The sequence below is a fragment of the Rana temporaria genome, chromosome 2, assembly GCF_905171775.1.
Source record: "Rana temporaria chromosome 2, aRanTem1.1, whole genome shotgun sequence".
Taxonomy (NCBI): Eukaryota; Metazoa; Chordata; class Amphibia; order Anura; family Ranidae; genus Rana; species Rana temporaria.
In genome coordinates this window covers 333,178,506-333,196,928 of record NC_053490.1, presented here as the reverse complement: position 1 = coordinate 333,196,928, position 18,423 = coordinate 333,178,506, and the positions used below count along the sequence as shown (strand labels likewise).

The following is an 18,423-nucleotide window of genomic DNA, read 5'->3' as shown; positions in this document are numbered from 1 at the left end:
CGTTCGTGGATCACCGTAACTAGTCATTTGCATATTCTACGCCGACTGTAATGGCCTCGCCACCTAGCGGCCGGCATAGAATTGCATCCTAAGATCCGACAGTGTAAGTCAATTACACCTGTCGGATCTTAGGGCTAGCTATGCGGAACTGATTCTATGAATCAGCCGCATAGTTAGGACGGGCGGATCACAGAGATACGACGGCATATCAGGAGATACGCCATCGTATCTCTTTTGTGAATCTGGCCCATAGTGTAAACAGACATATTGAATTGCAGAAAAAAATAATCTTCAATAGGGCTTTCATTTTTCCAATGAATGAAAGCCACACTCTGGTTAGTTACCCTGCCAATTTTCTTCAGTTTTAGTGATGTTATATCTGCGCTGTAATTTTATTTCTCCTCATTCCTGCCATTCCATCACCTAAGCTGCTACAAAAATGTGTTTTATACTTTATACACACATGCTAATATCTCCAGCCTACTAATGGTTCAACTACAAAATACACAAAAATGGCAGCTCTCAGATAGCAAAATCGGTGTTCAGACCATTTGTTGACTACTTAGCCATTATCTATTATACGTATTTTCCGGCGTATAAGACGACCTTTTGGATGCAAAAAAATGCATCCAAAGTCGGGGTCGTCTTATACGCCGATGACAGTCTCCGTCAGGCTGTGGGCATCCATGATTTAAAAGCCGCGCCTCCTCCTCAGACTGTTCCGTGATAGGCGGAACACAAATTTTCCCAGCAGGGCCTCTGTTCAGTGTTCCGCCTATCATGGATGGCTTCTCATCCTCGGACCAGTGAGGCATGTAATGTAATGTAATGGCACAGTGAGATTTGAAAAAAGCCTGTTTCTGTCAGCAGTTGTACTTGTCAGTGGTTGTTCCGGCTCCCCCTCAGCTTCCAGAAAGACTAGTAGGAAGGGGGTAGTCTTATATGGCGAGTATATCCCAAAACCAACATTTTTCCTGGAAAAATAGGGGGTCGTCTTATACGGCCAGTCGTCTTATACGCCGGCAAATATGGTATATATACACAGTATATGTGTGGCCTGTCATAATAAAAGAAACTGGAAAATGTTGACAGGTAGCAAAGTAGCGGTTTAGGAGCGTTGCATACACCGTTCCTAAAGCACCCCTTCCCATTGGGGCACTTTTTTTAATGCCAAAATGCCTGAAAAACGCCCCAGTGTAAAAGGGGTCTTGCATATTATATCTTCTTCTTTTTTTTTTGCCAGATAGAGCTTTAATTTTGTAGCATATTTGGATACAGTATATGTTTTCTTTGGAAATAAATAGTAAAAATTAAAAAAATAAATACATTTCTTGTCATTTTTCACACATCACTTACATAATTTGCATACCCCCATATTTTAACCCCAAAATATAATCATCAAAGTCTTCTAATTAAAATGATATCACATTAGTGCAATTTTTATGTAACCTAGCAGAACTGTACCGTTCAACGTGAAATGCCTTTTACTTTAGGAGAGCTTTATTCTCTTTTCAACACCACATTGCAGCACCCCACAAACTCCAACATCCTCTTGGTAACTGGTTTTGAGGATGATGCCCCATTTTGAGGGTACAGTGGCCTCATACCAAATACCAAATAACTGACCATCGACCTATCATTTAGCAACAGCAGCACTTTTGTCACCAAATGACAAATCCTTAGCCAGCTGGGAGACGAGGTGCAATACAAGCTATAGTTGATGAGGAAGGGGATGCACATTCTCTGGCCTCCCTTTTCTGACCACCCACATTGCATGCCTTGACACCAGCCTGCTATTAATTGTAATTTATTTTTTTAAGTATACTTTTTTGAAAAAATTGTGTAAAGGGTGTGGGGTTCCATGTAATATTCATATCAGACCTTATTCAGGCATGGGTGGTCAGGAAAGTAAGGGCAGTATGCATGTCCCCCCACACACCATATCAAAGCCTCCATCCCTTTCAAGGCACCTTGTTGGACCTCATCCACCCATATTCTCCCCCAAAAGGAATGTGAAGGCGGGCTTATCAGAATCTGAAAGCTCCCTATTTAAATAAACATATGCAAACAAACCATAATGTCCAAACCCAAATTTGCAACTTTGACGTGTGTTAGTATAACTGTACATATCATTGCAACCACTAGTGTATCCAGGTGAATTATACTTAATTTTTTTTCAGGACAGATTTGGCTTTCATTTGGTGGTAAAAGTTAATGGATATCATCTTATTTTGCTTTATTATAAAAAGAAAAGCTGGGCCAAAATTGTAAAAAAAATGTAAGTTTTTGAAATTTAGCTGTACATTTTTTTGCCAATAACATGATCCGCCCACCAAAACAAAACTACTAAATATAGTCGCCTACTTCAGACAATCACAGTGATACTACATTAATGTGCATTATTTGTAGTAGGGCCAAGAAAATGTTTTATTTTTGTCCTACCTTAACACACTGACATTAACCACTTCAGCCTCAGAAGGATTTGCCCCCTTAATGACCAGGCCATTTTTTGCAATTATGAAAAAGGGGGGGGAACTAATGCGCAAATCAACCTAACCAAGGTGATAATAAACTAAAATACAATAGATAACATAAATAACAGCTAATAAGCAGCAGCCACTACTAAAAATGCTCACGCACTCAAAGTAAATGAATAACAGGTTGGGTGTAGTAGCGCTTGCCCAATTAATAGAATATAAATATAATAAATAAGGTGACAATCCAAAATAAAGGTAAAAAACGTCAATCCACCACCGACTGTGGGTCTAAAAGTGTTCCACTCAAATTAGTGTCCAAAGAATGACCACCCAACATTTAGAAATCAAATGTGGTAAGTCATGATGAGTGGTAAATAATAATGGATAAAGAAACAACAATTATGCCAATCTCAGCACAATGTAAATCATTAAGAACAGTGATCACAATAAAGATAGTGACATCCAAAAAGTGCTTCAATCAAAAAAGTGCATGGTGCAACATGATGCAATAAAAAATATAACCACAAAATAGTCCACAAAATAATCCAAAAAAGTAGCATGCATAAGTGGGCATGAACAAAAATAATTAAAATAAATAATGTGCCAAAAAAAAGAAAAAGGAAATCAGATGATGATCAATACTGACAGTGCAGTGTTAAAAAAGTGTCCAGTGCACAATCCGTGCAGAAAATAAATATTGTTCTTTAAGAAATCTTTCAATCAATAAAATTAAATAAAAAAAGTGAAAATCTATATATAAAATATAAAGTGCAAATAGTGCTCCAATGAATCCATTAAAGAAACTTGAGTGGTTGATGCTGAACGTGCAATCGTGCTTGTATAGAATCCTTCAGGCTCCCCACAGTGTCTGGAGAATAGTGTGTTCCAGCCCCTTACCTTTGGAGGGCTTTACATAAAGCCTCTATGTAAATAATCCCAAATACGGCGGCTTGCTGCTCCACTCCCATATAACACGGCTCATGGGTTAAAGATGACTCTGGATCCCGGCTCTGTTCCTTAGCTTCAGCCAGTTCACTTTATTGATTATTTTGTGGACTATTTTGTGGTTATATTTTTTATTGCATCATGTTGCACCATGCACTTTTTTGATTGAAGCACTTTTTGGATGTCACTATCTTTATTGTGATCACTGTTCTTAATGATTTACATTGTGCTGAGATTGGCATAATTGTTGTTTCTTTATCCATTATTATTTACCACTCATCATGACTTACCACATTTGATTTCTAAATGTTGGGTGGTCATTCTTTGGACACTAATTTGAGTGGAACACTTTTAGACCCACAGTCGGTGGTGGATTGACGTTTTTTACCTTTATTTTGGATTGTCACCTTATTTATTATATTTATATTCTATTAATTGGGCAAGCGCTACTACACCCAACCTGTTATTCATTTTTTGCAATACAGCACAGCATCACTGACAATTGCTCTGTCGTGTGACATTGTACCCAAACAAAATTTACATATTTTTTTCCCCCACAAATAGAGCTTTCTTTTGGTGGTATTTTATCACCTCTGTGGTTTTTTCTTTATACTTTTTGCTATTGTTTTTACTGGTAATGGCGGCGATCTGCGATTTTTTGCGGGACTGCGACATTGTGGCGGACAAAGCTGACCCCCAAATTATACTTTTTGGGGACCAATGACAATATTACATTGATCAGTGCTATAAAAATGCACTGGTCAATGCAAAATGACATTGGCAAAGAAGATGTTAACACTAGGGGACAATCAAGCTGTTAACTGTGTTCCCAAGGTGTGCTCTAACTGTAGGGGGGATGGGATGAAAGGGACATGACAGAGATCACTGTTCCTGATCACTGGGAACTGTAGATCTCTAACATGTCCCCTGTCAGAACAGGGAATCGCCTTGTTTACAAAGGCACCACCCGCGACTGCGCGAGCCACCTTGTAGCTACGGCAACCTGCTGCCGTATAACAGCGACTGGTTGGCAAGCGGTTAAAGTGTTACTAAACCCAGACCCTGCATTCACTATATCTGATTTCCCACAGTACACATAACATGGAAATGCATTTATTTCAGTAAATATAAAAACTGCTAAATACCTTTTCTCATCAGCAGTAAATGACAGTCTTATAACTTCTATCAGTGTTCAGCCAAGCACTGGTTAAAGCTTATAGGAGGAGTTTTCTGACTGTGAGACTGGAAGACCCATGACCCTCTGACTGGACAGTGCTGATTGGCCCTGTGCTGATCACATGCACCCTCCCAAGATAAAAAAAACCTCTCTAGCAATGCACACCAAACTGAGCATGTGTAGCCTGACTCTATAGAATCTGCTTTATCAGGAAATAGGGGACAGTGGAAGGAGGGGGATGATCAGAGAAGACAGGTTTAAACAGCCTTTTTACACACTGAGGAGGATTAACCCTTAGGTTCCACAGTGAGTATAAAGCATGCTTTACTGCATATACAGAGCACTGATTTTACTGTTGTGGGTTTAGTTACACTTTAAACCTAGTACACAGGATATCGCACAAATGATCGTTTATTTTTTATAACTTTTTGTTGCATGCTAGTCTCATATATGTTATATAATGTTGTGGGTTTAGTAACACTTTAATGCCCTGTACACACAATCGGTTCATCCAATGAAAACGGTCTGATGGATTTTTTCATCAGATATCCGATGAAGCTGACTTTCATCAGTCTTGCCTACACACTATCAGTAAAAAACGATCGTGTCAGAACGCGGTGACGTAAAACACAACGACGTGCTGAGAAAAATAAAGTTCAATGCTTCCGAGCATGCGTCGACTTGATTCTGAGCATGCATGGATTTTTAACCGATGGTCGTGCCCACAGACGATCGTTTTTTTCTATCGGTTTTTTAACCATCAGATAATTTTAAAACAAGTTCGTCGTTTTTTCACCGATGGATAAAAAAACGATGTGGCCCACGCACGATCGGTTCATCAGACGAACCGATCGTGTGTCCGCGGCATTACACTCACACTGACACTAAATATAAAGCCTTTTTTTCTTAAAACACACTGAGAATACACTGCCACTAACTGATCATAACACTGCCACTAATACTGACATCAGCACACATTTACACTGCCACTGACTAACCATAACACTGATACGTCTGACACTAATTACCACTTTCACTGAAAGTAACACTCAGTAAACTAGATCAAGCCCTAATCATTTTTTTTTAACAGACCTTTTTTGTATAGACTTCCCTAATGAGGCGAAAGATACAATGTATCTTTTCCTCTTCACAGAGGAGGAAAAACACAGGGGTGAGCTATAGAGAGAATGATCACTGTGATAGCCAATCACAGACTATCACCATGATCATGTGATTGAGAGTCGGTTCTTTTGGTTCCCAATCATCACCAGCTGCTTGTTTTCAGTGCTGGGAGCAAGCAATTGAGCATGCTCCCAGCACAAACACAGAAAACTATATATCCCAGGAATAAAGTCTACTTCCTGGACTCTCCACATGCATGTGTTTTGTGGTCGTTAAGGGGTTTATTAAAAATTTTTATTAAGAAAAGCTGTAAGCAATGTCCCCCAATGAAGATTCATCTTCAATCATGTTGTCCAATTATGCAGATCCAGCATCAATCATGATGATCTACTGCCACAACAAATTTCCATCTGGCTATCACATCTTGTTGCATAATGACAGATCCCTGGCCGACTGGTGTTTGTAATGCTGGGTGATGCCATTGACCAAACATACTCATGACTACATTTAGGCAAAGACATCACCCAGGATCCCAAGGCAGTTTGTTTACAAACACTAGCTGGCCTATGAAATCTAATTTTTCAAAGATCGCGCTTTTCTTTTCATGTTTAAAGGGTCAACATGTTCACTTGTAGCATCAAGGCATCCCCTAAACACAGCGGGGTAGATCCACGTACATCGGCGCATATATAGACCGGAGTAGCGCATCTCATTTACGTTACGCCGGCTCAACTTAGAGAGGCAAGTACCGTATCCTCGTAGTATTTGCGCCCAACTTTGCGCCGGCACAATGTAAATTCGGAGGCGTAAGCCGGCGTAATTAAAAGTGGGAAGGAAGTGGGCGTGTTCCATTGAAATGAGCCGTGACTCCATGCAAATGAAGGGCCGAACGGACGGCGCATGCGCAATGACGCTGACTATGTTCAGCGCCTCTCTGCGCATGCTCAGAACTCGGCCCGGCGTAATCAGTGAGATAGGAACTAGGCCCAGCGTAATTAGTGAGATACGCCCAGGGCATAAATACGCCCAAACATGCGCCCGTCCAGTGCAAAAGTACATCCTATTGTTTCCCCCCCTGAAGCAAGGTGCTTTTGTTCTGTTGTTTGTATGTGTTTGTAGGTGTTTGTCGGTGTGTGTTTTTTGAAGCCATGTCAGCAGCTCGTAAAAAGAGGAAGCTGAATTACTCCCCACAGGAGAGGGCTATTATTGTCAGGGCCATTACCCAATATGATAGATACCTCCATGGGCCAGAGAGTGCCAACACCACCGTGGCCAGGAGGAGGGAGATCCTGCAACTGATAGCAGACAATGTCAATGCATTGGGGAGTGAGGCCAGGACCCCCAATGAGATCTTAAAGAAGATAAATGATCTCAGGCGCGTCGTCCGAGGTAAGCTGGCCAAGATGACCACTCATGCCAGGGGCACTGGAGGGGACCATCAACCACTCTCAGGCTCAGTGCTGAGGAGCGGGTGGTTGCCCAGTGCCTCCACAGGCATCAAGTGGAGGAAGTTCCTGGATTTGACTCCATTGAGGAGGCCTTGAGGACAGGTAAGTGTGTTTTATTTCCTATCTGGTGTGTAGCATGTGTGGGGGGGAAGGGAACATGTGACAAGTGTGTGGATCCTCCAACATGTGAATTTTTTGTGTCATCCACAGATGTACCGGAGGGTGCTGGGCCATCTGTCCAGTCCACAGCCTCCCCTGGACATGAGTCTGAGGCAGACCCCCAGGCAAGTCAGGAGTCATCTGTGGAGGGGAGTGGCCACAGCTCTCCTCAGGAGGAGGAGGAGGTGCTGAGTGCCAATGAGGTCCTTCTCCATTTGGAGGAGGCTTTCCCTATGCCTGGCACCAGTCAGGCCTCCATCAGGGGTAGCCCCCCCCGCTCCTCCCCCAACAGGGCTTCCCCCCCAAGGGTCTCCCCTACTCCTAGGCCCCAAGCCACATCAGGAGCCAGGAAGGCGTCCAGGAAGACAAGTTCTGCCTGAAAACCTGCGGAGGGACCAGGCCCGCCAGACCCGCCATCTGGGTCAGGTTGCCCAGTGTATGGAGCGCATGTCAGACAGCATGGTCTCCATAAAGGAGTCTGTGCAGGATGTGGCATGCAACTCCTCGGCTGTGATAACCTGCATGACTGACCTGCAGACCACCACAGCAGGCGTGGGTCAGGAGGTGCGCGCCCTGACCAAGGCTATCCGGGCCAACATGGCAGCCATCCAGGCGGGGGTGAGGCTGCAGGAGGACACCAATGTGGTCCTCACCCGCGTCGCCCTGGCGTTGGAGGGCATGTGGGCAGAGACCAGGGGATGCTCCTCCTTCTCCTGATTTCCCCCCCATGAGTCTCCCCTGAGTAGCCGGGGCCGCCGCAGGCGTGGGGCACGGCAGCGCCGGTAGTTTTTTTTTTATGTTTCTTTGTTATTTTACTCATGTTATGAGTTCTTATAATTTTTTGTAGCCCAGGCAGGCTACAGTGTGACTGATGTATGAATGTGGGGGTGACATTCCTGCCGGAAAAGGGGTGTCACCCTCGGTTGTGGTGGAGAAGGGATCCCCAGGACCAGGGAGAAGTGATCCCCAGGTCCGTGTGAATGGTGTATGAATGTCCAGCAACAAAATTGGAGCCTTGGCGCGGCGTTGCTGCTCACAAGTCCTGAATGGTGGACTTGGGCTAATCCAATTTGATGTGGATGTGGGGTGTGTGCTAGGGACCACAGTGGTGTGCATGCGTGCATTCTCCTTGTGCCATGAATAATGTGTGTGTTTACACACACTACTGCGAGGCATCTCCTGACTGCTGTTCCCTCAGCAGACGGGGTAGCCTCGGTTAGGGGGGGATTGTCTGGTTCGGGGGTCAGGTCATCACGTATGTCAATCTCCAGGCTCTTTCTCACGGCGAAGTTGTGCAGCATGCAACATGCACCGATGATCTGGCACACAAAGTTTGGGGAATACAACAGGGTACCCCTAGACTTATCCAGGCATCGGAAACGGAACTCCAGGAGGTCGAAGGTGCGTTCCACCACTCCAGGGGTATGTGCGTGTGCATCATTGTATCTTTGCTCTCCTGGGGTTTGGGGATCCCGGAATGGAGTCATGAGATGGGGCCCAAGTGCATATGCTGAGTCACCTGGAAGGGAAATGACAGGAGGATGTTAGTCATGCATGTGCCCCTCGTGATGTCTGCATCATGGGGGGGGACAGACATGCCTGACACCCATGTCCCTCACCAACCAGCCAGCTGTCCCCATAAACGTTCTGTTCAAATTCTGTTGGGATGGAGCTTTGACGGTATATGTGGCTGGACCCTGGGTGTTTGGCAAGGACGTGCCATATGAGGCATTGGCTATCACCTGTACGTTGATGGAATGCCAGTGCTTCCGATTGCGGTATATGTGCTCTGTGTCATGGGGGGGCCGTAGTGCCACATGTGTGCAATCAATGGCCCCCACGGTGCGTGGGAATCTGGCAATTCTGTAGAAATCCCGCATTGCCTTCACCCGCAGATGCTCCTGGGTGGGTCTGATGATTTGGTTGGCCATGCATCTGAGGATTGCGGGGACAACCTGGTGCACACATCTGCTAATGGAGGATTGTGCCATCCCAGTCACAACTCCACTTGTACACTGAAACGAGCCACTGGCAAGGAAATGCAGTGTTGCCAGGACCTTGACCAGTGGCTCCACTGCATGTGAGCGATGTGTCTGGCTTGTGATGTCATCTTTCAGGGTTGTGGTTAATTCCAGGATGGCAGTAGGGCTGAATCTGAAGATGTGATACACCTCCAAATCACCCATGCCAAAGACGTTTATGCGCGGTTGGTAGATCCTCTCTCGTGCCCTCCTCCTCCATGCCCTCCTCCTTCTGCGCGCATCTAAAGCCAGTAGGATAGCTATGACCATGGATGCCCCTGGCATGTTGGTATACAGATTGTTGTCCTGCAAGTGTTGCTGCTCAGCTCGTCCCTAACGGTGCTGCTGAAGCTGACCTGCACACTTCTGGTGCAAAGTTAAAGCTACTTTTGAGGGGTAACTTTAGACCGGACGTACAGCTTACGCGCATAGCGCGTAGCCTGTGCCGGACAAACGTCATTTCGTGGATCGCCGTATCTCCCTCATTTGCATATTTGCATAGCAAAACAATGGTGCGTACAGCGTATTTTTGCGCCTACGATGCGCCGGTGTAGAAAAATTACGTCGGTCGTAAAAACCTATTTTTCCGGCATATCTCGTTTTGTGGATACGGCGCATAGTTACACTGGCGCATAGTTACACTTACGCCGCGCATCTCGAGATACGCCGGCGTAAGTGCTTTGTGGATCTGCCCCAGCATCTTTTGTAGTGTTTACTCCTGCAGGAGCTGCCTCTGTTCTGCCAGTCCTCTCAAAACTGCTCGATCCCCACTAACACACTTGGTTCTATACTAAAGACCGTTTACACCTGATGAGTTAAGGATTAGCAGGCTATCACTCAAAGAATGCACAGGTATAAAAGGTAACACACAGCTTGACAGTAAATCAATTGAATTTATAAAGGCAATTCAGTGCAATATGGTACAAGGGGTCCTGTACTGGGCATGTGTGCGTGGCTCCACATTGCACATGCGCGGACTGGCAATGTCGATTGGTTCGCACCGTGTGGATGTTGATTGGTCATCTATGGCACCGATGGGTGGACCAGTGTGCGCCCTCCCATGTCTGCCGGCCTGCAGCATTACATATTGGATGTTGCATCTATTAGGCATACAATATACTTGTATTGGACACAGCATTGTTATATGGTGTGGACACATGACATCACAAACTTTTGGCAACAAACAAACAGTTATAAATTAGGCTAGTCCACTCTATGTACTTGATGATGGTGGGACTTAAGTGGTAGATATTTGTTTGGTAAGTATGTTTTAGGCTTGATTATTATTAGTGAATACCGCCCCCCACCCTTTTTTTGTTGGGACTGTTATACTAGGTATTCTCCATGTGATTTTTAGGTGGCTGGTCATATGGTTTCTCCATGCATTGGATAAATATATCGTTTCATGAATATACAGTGGGATTTATGGCTGTGGTCCTTTAAGGAATTCCTCAATGACACTTTACAAATGCAGTTAATGGTGTTTTAACCATGAGCTAGCCACCCATATATATTTATATTTGGCACATAAATCTATACAAATTACATTGCAAACTGTTGGGTCCTTGTGGAGGCGTGGAGGCAAGAACTTTGGAACATGATATAACATCTCTTTATACCTGACTTGTTCTCCCAGTTGGCTCACAACTAAGTACGTTTTATGATCAGAGCGGTATCCTAATGATGTTTAAAAGGGTTGAGTATCTGGCGATTAGTTGTTTATTTATCCCTGTTCTTATATAGGATTGTATGTGTATTGTCATACACTTAACTTTGCCATATCATCCAATATATTCAGTTTGCACCGCACACCATACCACCATCCTAATGTCACGCTCATAGAGCGATATGTAATTTGATGCAGAAAGCACCGTGTGTTATTTCGATTATGACTCTCTGCCACATGCAAATGTATTGAATACTTTATTTTCTCTCTTGGATAGGCCAACTTTCTTTGTTGCCAAAACAATGAGGTCCTGAGGAAGTGGTTAGATGTGAAACATGTCAACCTCCTGGAACATTTAACAAAGACTAATTTCTGTGTTCTATTATATGGCTAATGTGATCCAATTTGAGCATATGTTCATAATTTTGTAAATATTTGTTAACAATATACAGCATTCTTTGTTATAAACATTGTGATTTTAATTACTAATTTAGTAACTAAATGTGTGGCTGTTCCTCTCTGGTGCCAGTAAAGTCCAATACAATAAGGTCTCTTTTTTTCCGCTAACATGGTACAAATAACGGATGAATGCATATACATAAGAGTACTATAATAGCCAAATGAACAAAGAATCACTAGCTTGCACTTACAGAAACCACAGTAGTGTTAACCTGAATCTTAAACTGCATTACCAAAGTCACTAAACAAAATCAACAAGTTCAAAGCAATAGAAAGGGTCCTGTTGCGAACCTTGAGCATACAACCCCAGTAACAAGTGGGGGTAATCATTCCTAATATGGAGTGCCCCTGGAGGTGATAGAAGCACCTGGCGCCTAGTAAGTAATGTTGGTCGGCTTTTGGTGAGGCCCTTAAGAATTTTGGTGGATAACAGAGGCTACATTGCTCAGAAGGAGCAATCTCCATTTGGGCTAGCAAACTGTGGAGGGTGTTTAGGACATGTAGTTCAGTTCACCGATTCCTGGCAGGCTGCCAAATCAATCCCAATGGCTTGATGATCAGCGGCTCCCAACAGTCAGGTCCAGGATTGTCAAACAGGCCGCAGTCTCTCTGCCCAAACCCTGAAGCTGCAGTGATTCTCTCTCTCAACTCAGTCTCTGATGGTAGCTCCATGGTAGTCTTAGACGCAAATCCATCCCCTCTACCTGACGTGGGTGAACAGGTACAGAACCAGGCCCGTTAGCTGCCTTTAATGGCTCCAGTCCATAGGCTTTGGGACACAAACTCTGGCTGTAGATCTGTCTCCATTGCTCTCTCTCCCCGGACTACTCTGATCTTGATCAGTTTATTCAAGAAAGGCTGTGTAACGCTCCTCCTCTAGCAGCAAGGGTTTGTGGGAACTGAAGTGCATTTGCCATAAGTCTCTAGAAACAAGGATTATTCGGTGCTTCTTTAAGAAAATAAATTCTCATGAGGCTCTGCATCCCAGCAAGTTTTCTTTCTCATGCTCAATTGGCTCAGACTCTCTTGCTCCTTGATTGGCTGAAGCTCCACTGATCACTAATTGTCTCAAGCTCTTTGCCAGGATGGGGGGGGGAGCAAGGGGGATTTCACACAGATCCCTCCTATCAGCTGCAGGGGAAAACTGGCTGCAGCACTCAGCTACACTTGAAAAAAAATTGCATTAGTACATTTCCTGCATACCAGTTCCCAACTACCCTAGTCTTTTTTTTTTTTACAAAAGCTTGCAAATTTGTTTTGAGAAAAGGCCACAAAAAGCAAGATTTGGGGATACGGGTTCACAGAACCTCCTTGAACTTTGCCTGGTTCGCATACCCTTTTTAGCCTTCTAAATTGACATACAACTTATGTATACAACTGGGACACACCAATTGCCACCTCATAACAGAATATTCCTAACCAAAAATCCTCATGGTTAGATCAAAAGTTATTATTTTAATTTAAGATGAAGATTTAAAAAGAAATCAAACAATTGAAATTGCATAAATACTGTATGTATAGGTTATTTGAGAATCTAGCGATTGATTTTTAGATCCACTTTTGGTACTTACGTGTAGATTTGGAAGATCCTCCGCCCATTGTTCTTGCTAAGTATCTATGGGTAAATAAATTAAATTGTGTTAACTGCCACATAACTGACAAAATAGGTAAATCTACTGTATACAGTGCATCTGGAAAGTATTCACAGCGCCTCACTTTTTGCACATTTTGTTATGTTACAGCCTTATTCCAAAATGGATTAAATTCTTTTTTTCCCTCAAAATTCTACAAACAATACTCCATTCAGAATGACAACGTGAAAGACGTTTGCTTGAATTTTTGCAAATTTATAAAAAATTTCAAATGGAAAAAAATCATTCATAGCCTTTGTCATGACATTTTCGGGAAAATAATTTAATGTATTTTGGAAAAAGGCTGCAATATAACAAAATGTGGAAAAAGTGAAGCGCTGGGAATACTTTCTGGATGCACTGTATACCTAAAAGTTATTGTTTTTTTTTTGTAAATTGTGTATTACTCAGCTTAGAGCATTTTGCAAGTCTTTATTTCCAATTTTATACTGTATTTATCAGACTTTTCATTTGACAGTAAAGATGGCAGTAAAAGGAGTGAGACTTCATGGTAGTTACAGTAAAAGGTGATAACTTGGAAGGAAAATTATGTGGCTGGAATCTTGAGTATAGGTTGTAATAGAGTATAGGTCAGCCCAGTATTAGTCAGTATAGGTCAGCCCAGAAGTTCAACCTGTAGATAGAGAACTGTGGATTGACCATTTAAGAGTCCACAAAAAATTACATTGATTTTAACTTTTTATTACTGGTGGGAAGGGTGAAAAATAGGAGGCTTTATGATTGTCCTTTAATTGTCCTCTAATAAACGTTTAATTTTTAACCAGGGCAAAAATACATGCTTCCTTGTTCGGTCAGAGTATAGCTTCTGCTTCCCTGTTTAGCTAGGTGACAGCTACACGCTTCCTTGTTCCAAATACACACAGAGACAACAGCTGTTTAACTATATACAATAATAGTGTGCTTATTCATCACTAAAACCTTTGCATAAAATGAATCAAACATATAAACCGCGATCAGTGCATCGCCACACCTAAACAATGAAGAATCAAGTGCAATAGTGAAAAAAGTCTAATGCCGCGTACACACGACCGTTTTTTGGGTTCTAAAAAGTGACGTTTTTAATGGTCTAGAAATTTTTTTTTTCAACCCAATCATTAAAACGGACTTGCCTACACACGATCGTGAAAAAAAAATGCTCTAGCAAAGCGCGATGACGTACAACACGTACGATGGCACTATAAAGGGAAAGTTCCATTCGAATGACGCCACCCTTTGGGCTGCTTTTGCTGATTTCGTGTTAGTAAAAGACGATTCACGCTTTTCAGTCTGTTACAGCGTAATGAATGTGCTATCTCCATTACGAACGCTAGTTTTATTTTTAATGCCCATTTTTTACATCGTGAAAAATGCTCTTGAGCCCACACACAATCGTTTTGAATGACATAAAAAACGTAATTTTTTAGAACCCGAAAAACGGTCGTGTGTATGCGGCATAAGGCTCCATGCACACAGAAGCTGATAAACTGCAGTTTCCTGACTGACTCCATGGCAGCCTACGTGTGGGTTAATCCCGCCTCCTCTCCATTGATAGGACCCCATACCCATAAAGGTTTACTCACCGCCCAGTACTGGTGTTCCTTTTTTGTCCTCCTCCATGGACCTAGGAAATACAGATTTGTGCAAACAAGGACATACTTGAAATGGATAGCACACTTTAAGCGGTGCAGCTCGGATCCCAGCCATGGGCGGGTGGAGAGCTTTGCAGCAACTTCCCCTCCGCTGTGCGGTCGTTGCTGCGTGTGCTGAAGATCCGGACTTCCTGGCTGGCAAGGTCTTATTTCTATTCCATGGCAGTCACCTATGTGTTGTGTGTTTCCCATGTATTGTTTTTCCTGCCTGTATGGCGGCTGGAGCGCTCCTGCGTTCCAGCGCCGTTTGTTCTCTTCCTGGTGCGAGCACCAGAGCCCTTCGCGCATGCGCAGTACCCAATCTCAGAGCGAGGCTTGGTTCGCGCATGCGCAGTCGGACGGGACTCGCGGCGGCCGTGCAGGCGCCGTTGAGCCATTCACCACTGCGCAGGCGCGTACGTGGGCAGCGTCTGACGTCACCGGCGGGGGATTTAAAAATCAGCTGCTCGCCTGTGTACATTGGGGTTCTTCCTGACAGGCGAGCAGCTGATCCTGTGATACTCTGCCAGGTCAGTGAGGGATCTGCCTATGCTATAGGCATAGATCCTCTCTTTCATTCTTCTTGCTTAATGCATTGTTGGTATTTTTTGCTGCATAACAAATTAATTTTTAAATGTATTTTCTTTTCTTGCCTAGCATTTTGAAAATTTTTAACTTTTCTATATGGTTTTTAAAAAAAAAAAAAAATTTTCTCTTCTTAAAGGGGCAGTATTCTTATATTGTTGTTTTTTATCTGGCATCTTAGGATCTCTTCAGTTGTTTGGATATATATATCACAGTACTATGCAGGTCCAAGAAACCATGGACCAGTCACCGTCTACAGGTGGCCAGCCCTCACGCACAAGGTATGTGCGGGTGAGGGGGGGCATAGGGGTGGAAGTCACACTTTGTATGTTTTCTGTCTGACTTATTCCCCCTATACATATGTCTAATTTTTTCCTTAGCCCTTCCGGTCCTGATCCTTATGCCGCTATCCAGTCCGCAGACCTTGCCAGGCCGCATCAACGTTCCTCTTCTAAATCTAAATCAAAGAGTAAACGAAGATCTCCGTCTACATCTTCCCATCAGAGGAGAAGTTCCCATTCCTCCTCCAGACACCGCTCCCACCGCCACGAAAGCCGCTCTGATCACAGAGCTTGCTGGGGATGTGATACTTATGTCCCGGAGGGCAAATCATTATGTGACCGATGCTACGCCCTGGCGGTTGGGGAAAAGGAGACTGAAGATCGTCGTATCGAGTCTCTTGTGGAACGTGTGGTACAAAAATCTTTGAGAGAGAATGTCTCCCACACACAAAGTCAAACCGGTACCGTCAGGTCTGGTTCTCCGGCCATTGAGGTCCTTGAGGATCCCGGTCCTTCCCAGCCTCGCGCTGCTTCTCCAGATTCCCAGGAGGGTGAACTGGAAAGCGATGAGGAGAGTCTAGAGTTCGACTTCTCCCAAGTGACACCACTTATCAAAGCAATCAAGGAGGCTCTCTTGTGGGAAGAGCAATCTACTTCTCCAGCTAAGCAAAAGAAATATTTCAAACGCCTGGGGAAGGAACGCCCAAGTTTTCCGTTGTTAACCGAATTAAAGGGCATCTTTGAAGAAGAATGGAGTAGAGTGGACAAGAGGTCCTCTATGGCCAACAAGGCCTCCAGACTGTATCCCTTCAAAGCAGATGACGTTAAACACCTGGAGAATATTCCTGTGGTAGACGCAGCAGTGACACGACTGGCCAAACATGTTACACTGACACTGGCTGATTCAGTGTCCTTCAAGGACGGTCTTGATAGGAGGATGGATCAAGACCTCAAAAGAATCTACGGTCTGGCTGGTACAGCCTGCAAACCTGCTTTGGCCTTGGCAGCTTTATCCAAAGCAATGGAGGCCTGGACGGAAAATGTGGACTCCTTCCTTAAGGGTGTCTCTGAAGAGCTGGCCAGAAGTTCTGCTACTTCAGAACTTAAACTAGCAGTTGCCTTTCTGGGGGAGGCATCCGTTGATTTAATTCGCCTATTGGCAAGAATTATGCTGTCCTCTGTTACAGCCAAAAGGGCCTTGTGGTTGCGCCCCTGGGTCGCTGACCCATCGTCCAAACAAAATTGGTGTAAGATTCCCTTTGAGGGATCATCCTTGTTTGGCAACAAGCTGGATGACGCCATTGCTAAAGCTACAGGTGGTAAATCGGGTTTTCTCCCCCAGGACAGGCGTCAGTCCGGTAAGAAGAAACCGCAATTCAGAAGGTATAGCCCGGACCGCACCAGAGAAGCTCAAGCCTACAGACCTGGCGGAAACTTCAGAAGAAACTGGGGTAGAGGCCGTGCATCTTTTCGCCAACCAGCGTTTTCTAACCAAGCGTCGAGTGGACGCGATCAGGCTAAGTCCTTTTGAAACAACGCCCGCCCAGGCGGATCGGGTGGGAGCTCAACTGCTCCTCTTTCGGCACGTTTGGGCGGCCTCGATCACGGACTTTTGGGTCATCAAGACAATAACATCAGGCCACGCATGGTCGTTCTCCAGCATTCCTCTTCCAAGGTTTATTTCCACCCTTCTCCCAAGGTCAGCGGAACAGAGACAGGTTCTTCTAACTTATGTGGATCTACTCTCAAATCCCAAGGAGCAGTAGTATGCGTCCCAAAGGACGAACAGTTTCATGGAGTATACTCCCCCCTCTTCTTGGTGCAGAAGAAAAGCGGTGCTTGGCGTCCAGTCATAGATTTGACCTATCTAAACAAATTTATAAAACACAGAAGGTTCAAGATGGAAACTCTGTCGACAATCCAGCAAGCCATACAGCCAGGCGATTGGATGATCTCGATAGATCTGAAGGACGCTTATTTCCACGTTCCGGTGGCAATCGAGCTACAGAAATATCTCAGGTTACACGTTGGGCAAGAACACCTTCAATTCGTGTGCCTACCCTTTGGGCTGACAACCTCACCACGAGTCTTCACCAAAACCCTGTTGGCAGTGGTGGCCTTTATCAGACTGAAAAAGATAAGACTTTATCATTATCTAGACGACCTCCTTGTCCTAGCCCAGGACAAGACACAGCTCTTAGAGCAAAGAGATCAGGTAATCTCGATCCTGTCCGAACTCGGTTGGCTCCTGAACTTAACGAAAACCCATTTGGAACCAACTCAATACCTAGTATATCTGGGGGCCCAGTTCGACACAGTGAAGAAAACCATCTCTCTTCCGATGGAAAAGATCCCTGTGGTTCAAGAGAGGATTTCTCGAGCGTTAGACACCCACCACCTGAAGGCATTCCAATGTCTAAAAATCATCGGAACAATGGTTTCCACAACCCCCATGGTGAAATGGGCATTATGGAGACTACGTCCCTTCCAGTCCGGCTTCCTCAAGCAGTGGAAGTCAGGCAACAAGAATCAGCAGATTCGCATCTCAACTTCCATGAGGAACAGCCTCTTTTGGTGGCTTCAGCCAAAAAATCTACGGAATTGTCATTCCATTGCCCCGGTCTCCTGGGTCACAGTGACGACCGATGCCAGTGGCTACGGCTGGGGGGCCCTGTGTGGTACAAACATGGCACAGGGCAGATGGGATGCTCGCCTCCGCAATCCGGGCTCGAACATCCTAGAGCTTCGAGCAGCCTGGTGTGCCCTCCAGTCCTTCTCCCAACTCCTGAAGGGAGAGTCGGTACTGTTGAGGATGGACAATACC

At 44.5% G+C, this 18,423-nt stretch overlaps 1 protein-coding gene and 1 long non-coding RNA gene across 2 annotated transcripts in view; one reads left to right on the top strand and one right to left on the bottom strand.

Annotated features, from left to right (window-relative positions):
- LOC120927072 overlaps positions 1-11,411 on the top strand; it is a 45,067-nt gene extending 33,656 nt beyond the window's left edge. Inside the window, exon 3 of the long non-coding RNA XR_005747027.1 lies at positions 11,293-11,411. This is a non-coding gene — a long non-coding RNA (uncharacterized LOC120927072). The remainder of the gene's footprint in view (positions 1-11,292) is intronic.
- The window catches only part of LOC120927071 (transmembrane protein C1orf162 homolog), a 68,000-nt gene that overhangs the window by 41,407 nt on the left and 8,170 nt on the right, over positions 1-18,423 (bottom strand). The window contains exon 2 of the mRNA XM_040337499.1: positions 13,046-13,089. Coding sequence (XP_040193433.1) covers positions 13,046-13,073 — 28 coding nt within the window. The 5' untranslated portion in view covers positions 13,074-13,089. The remainder of the gene's footprint in view (positions 1-13,045; positions 13,090-18,423) is intronic.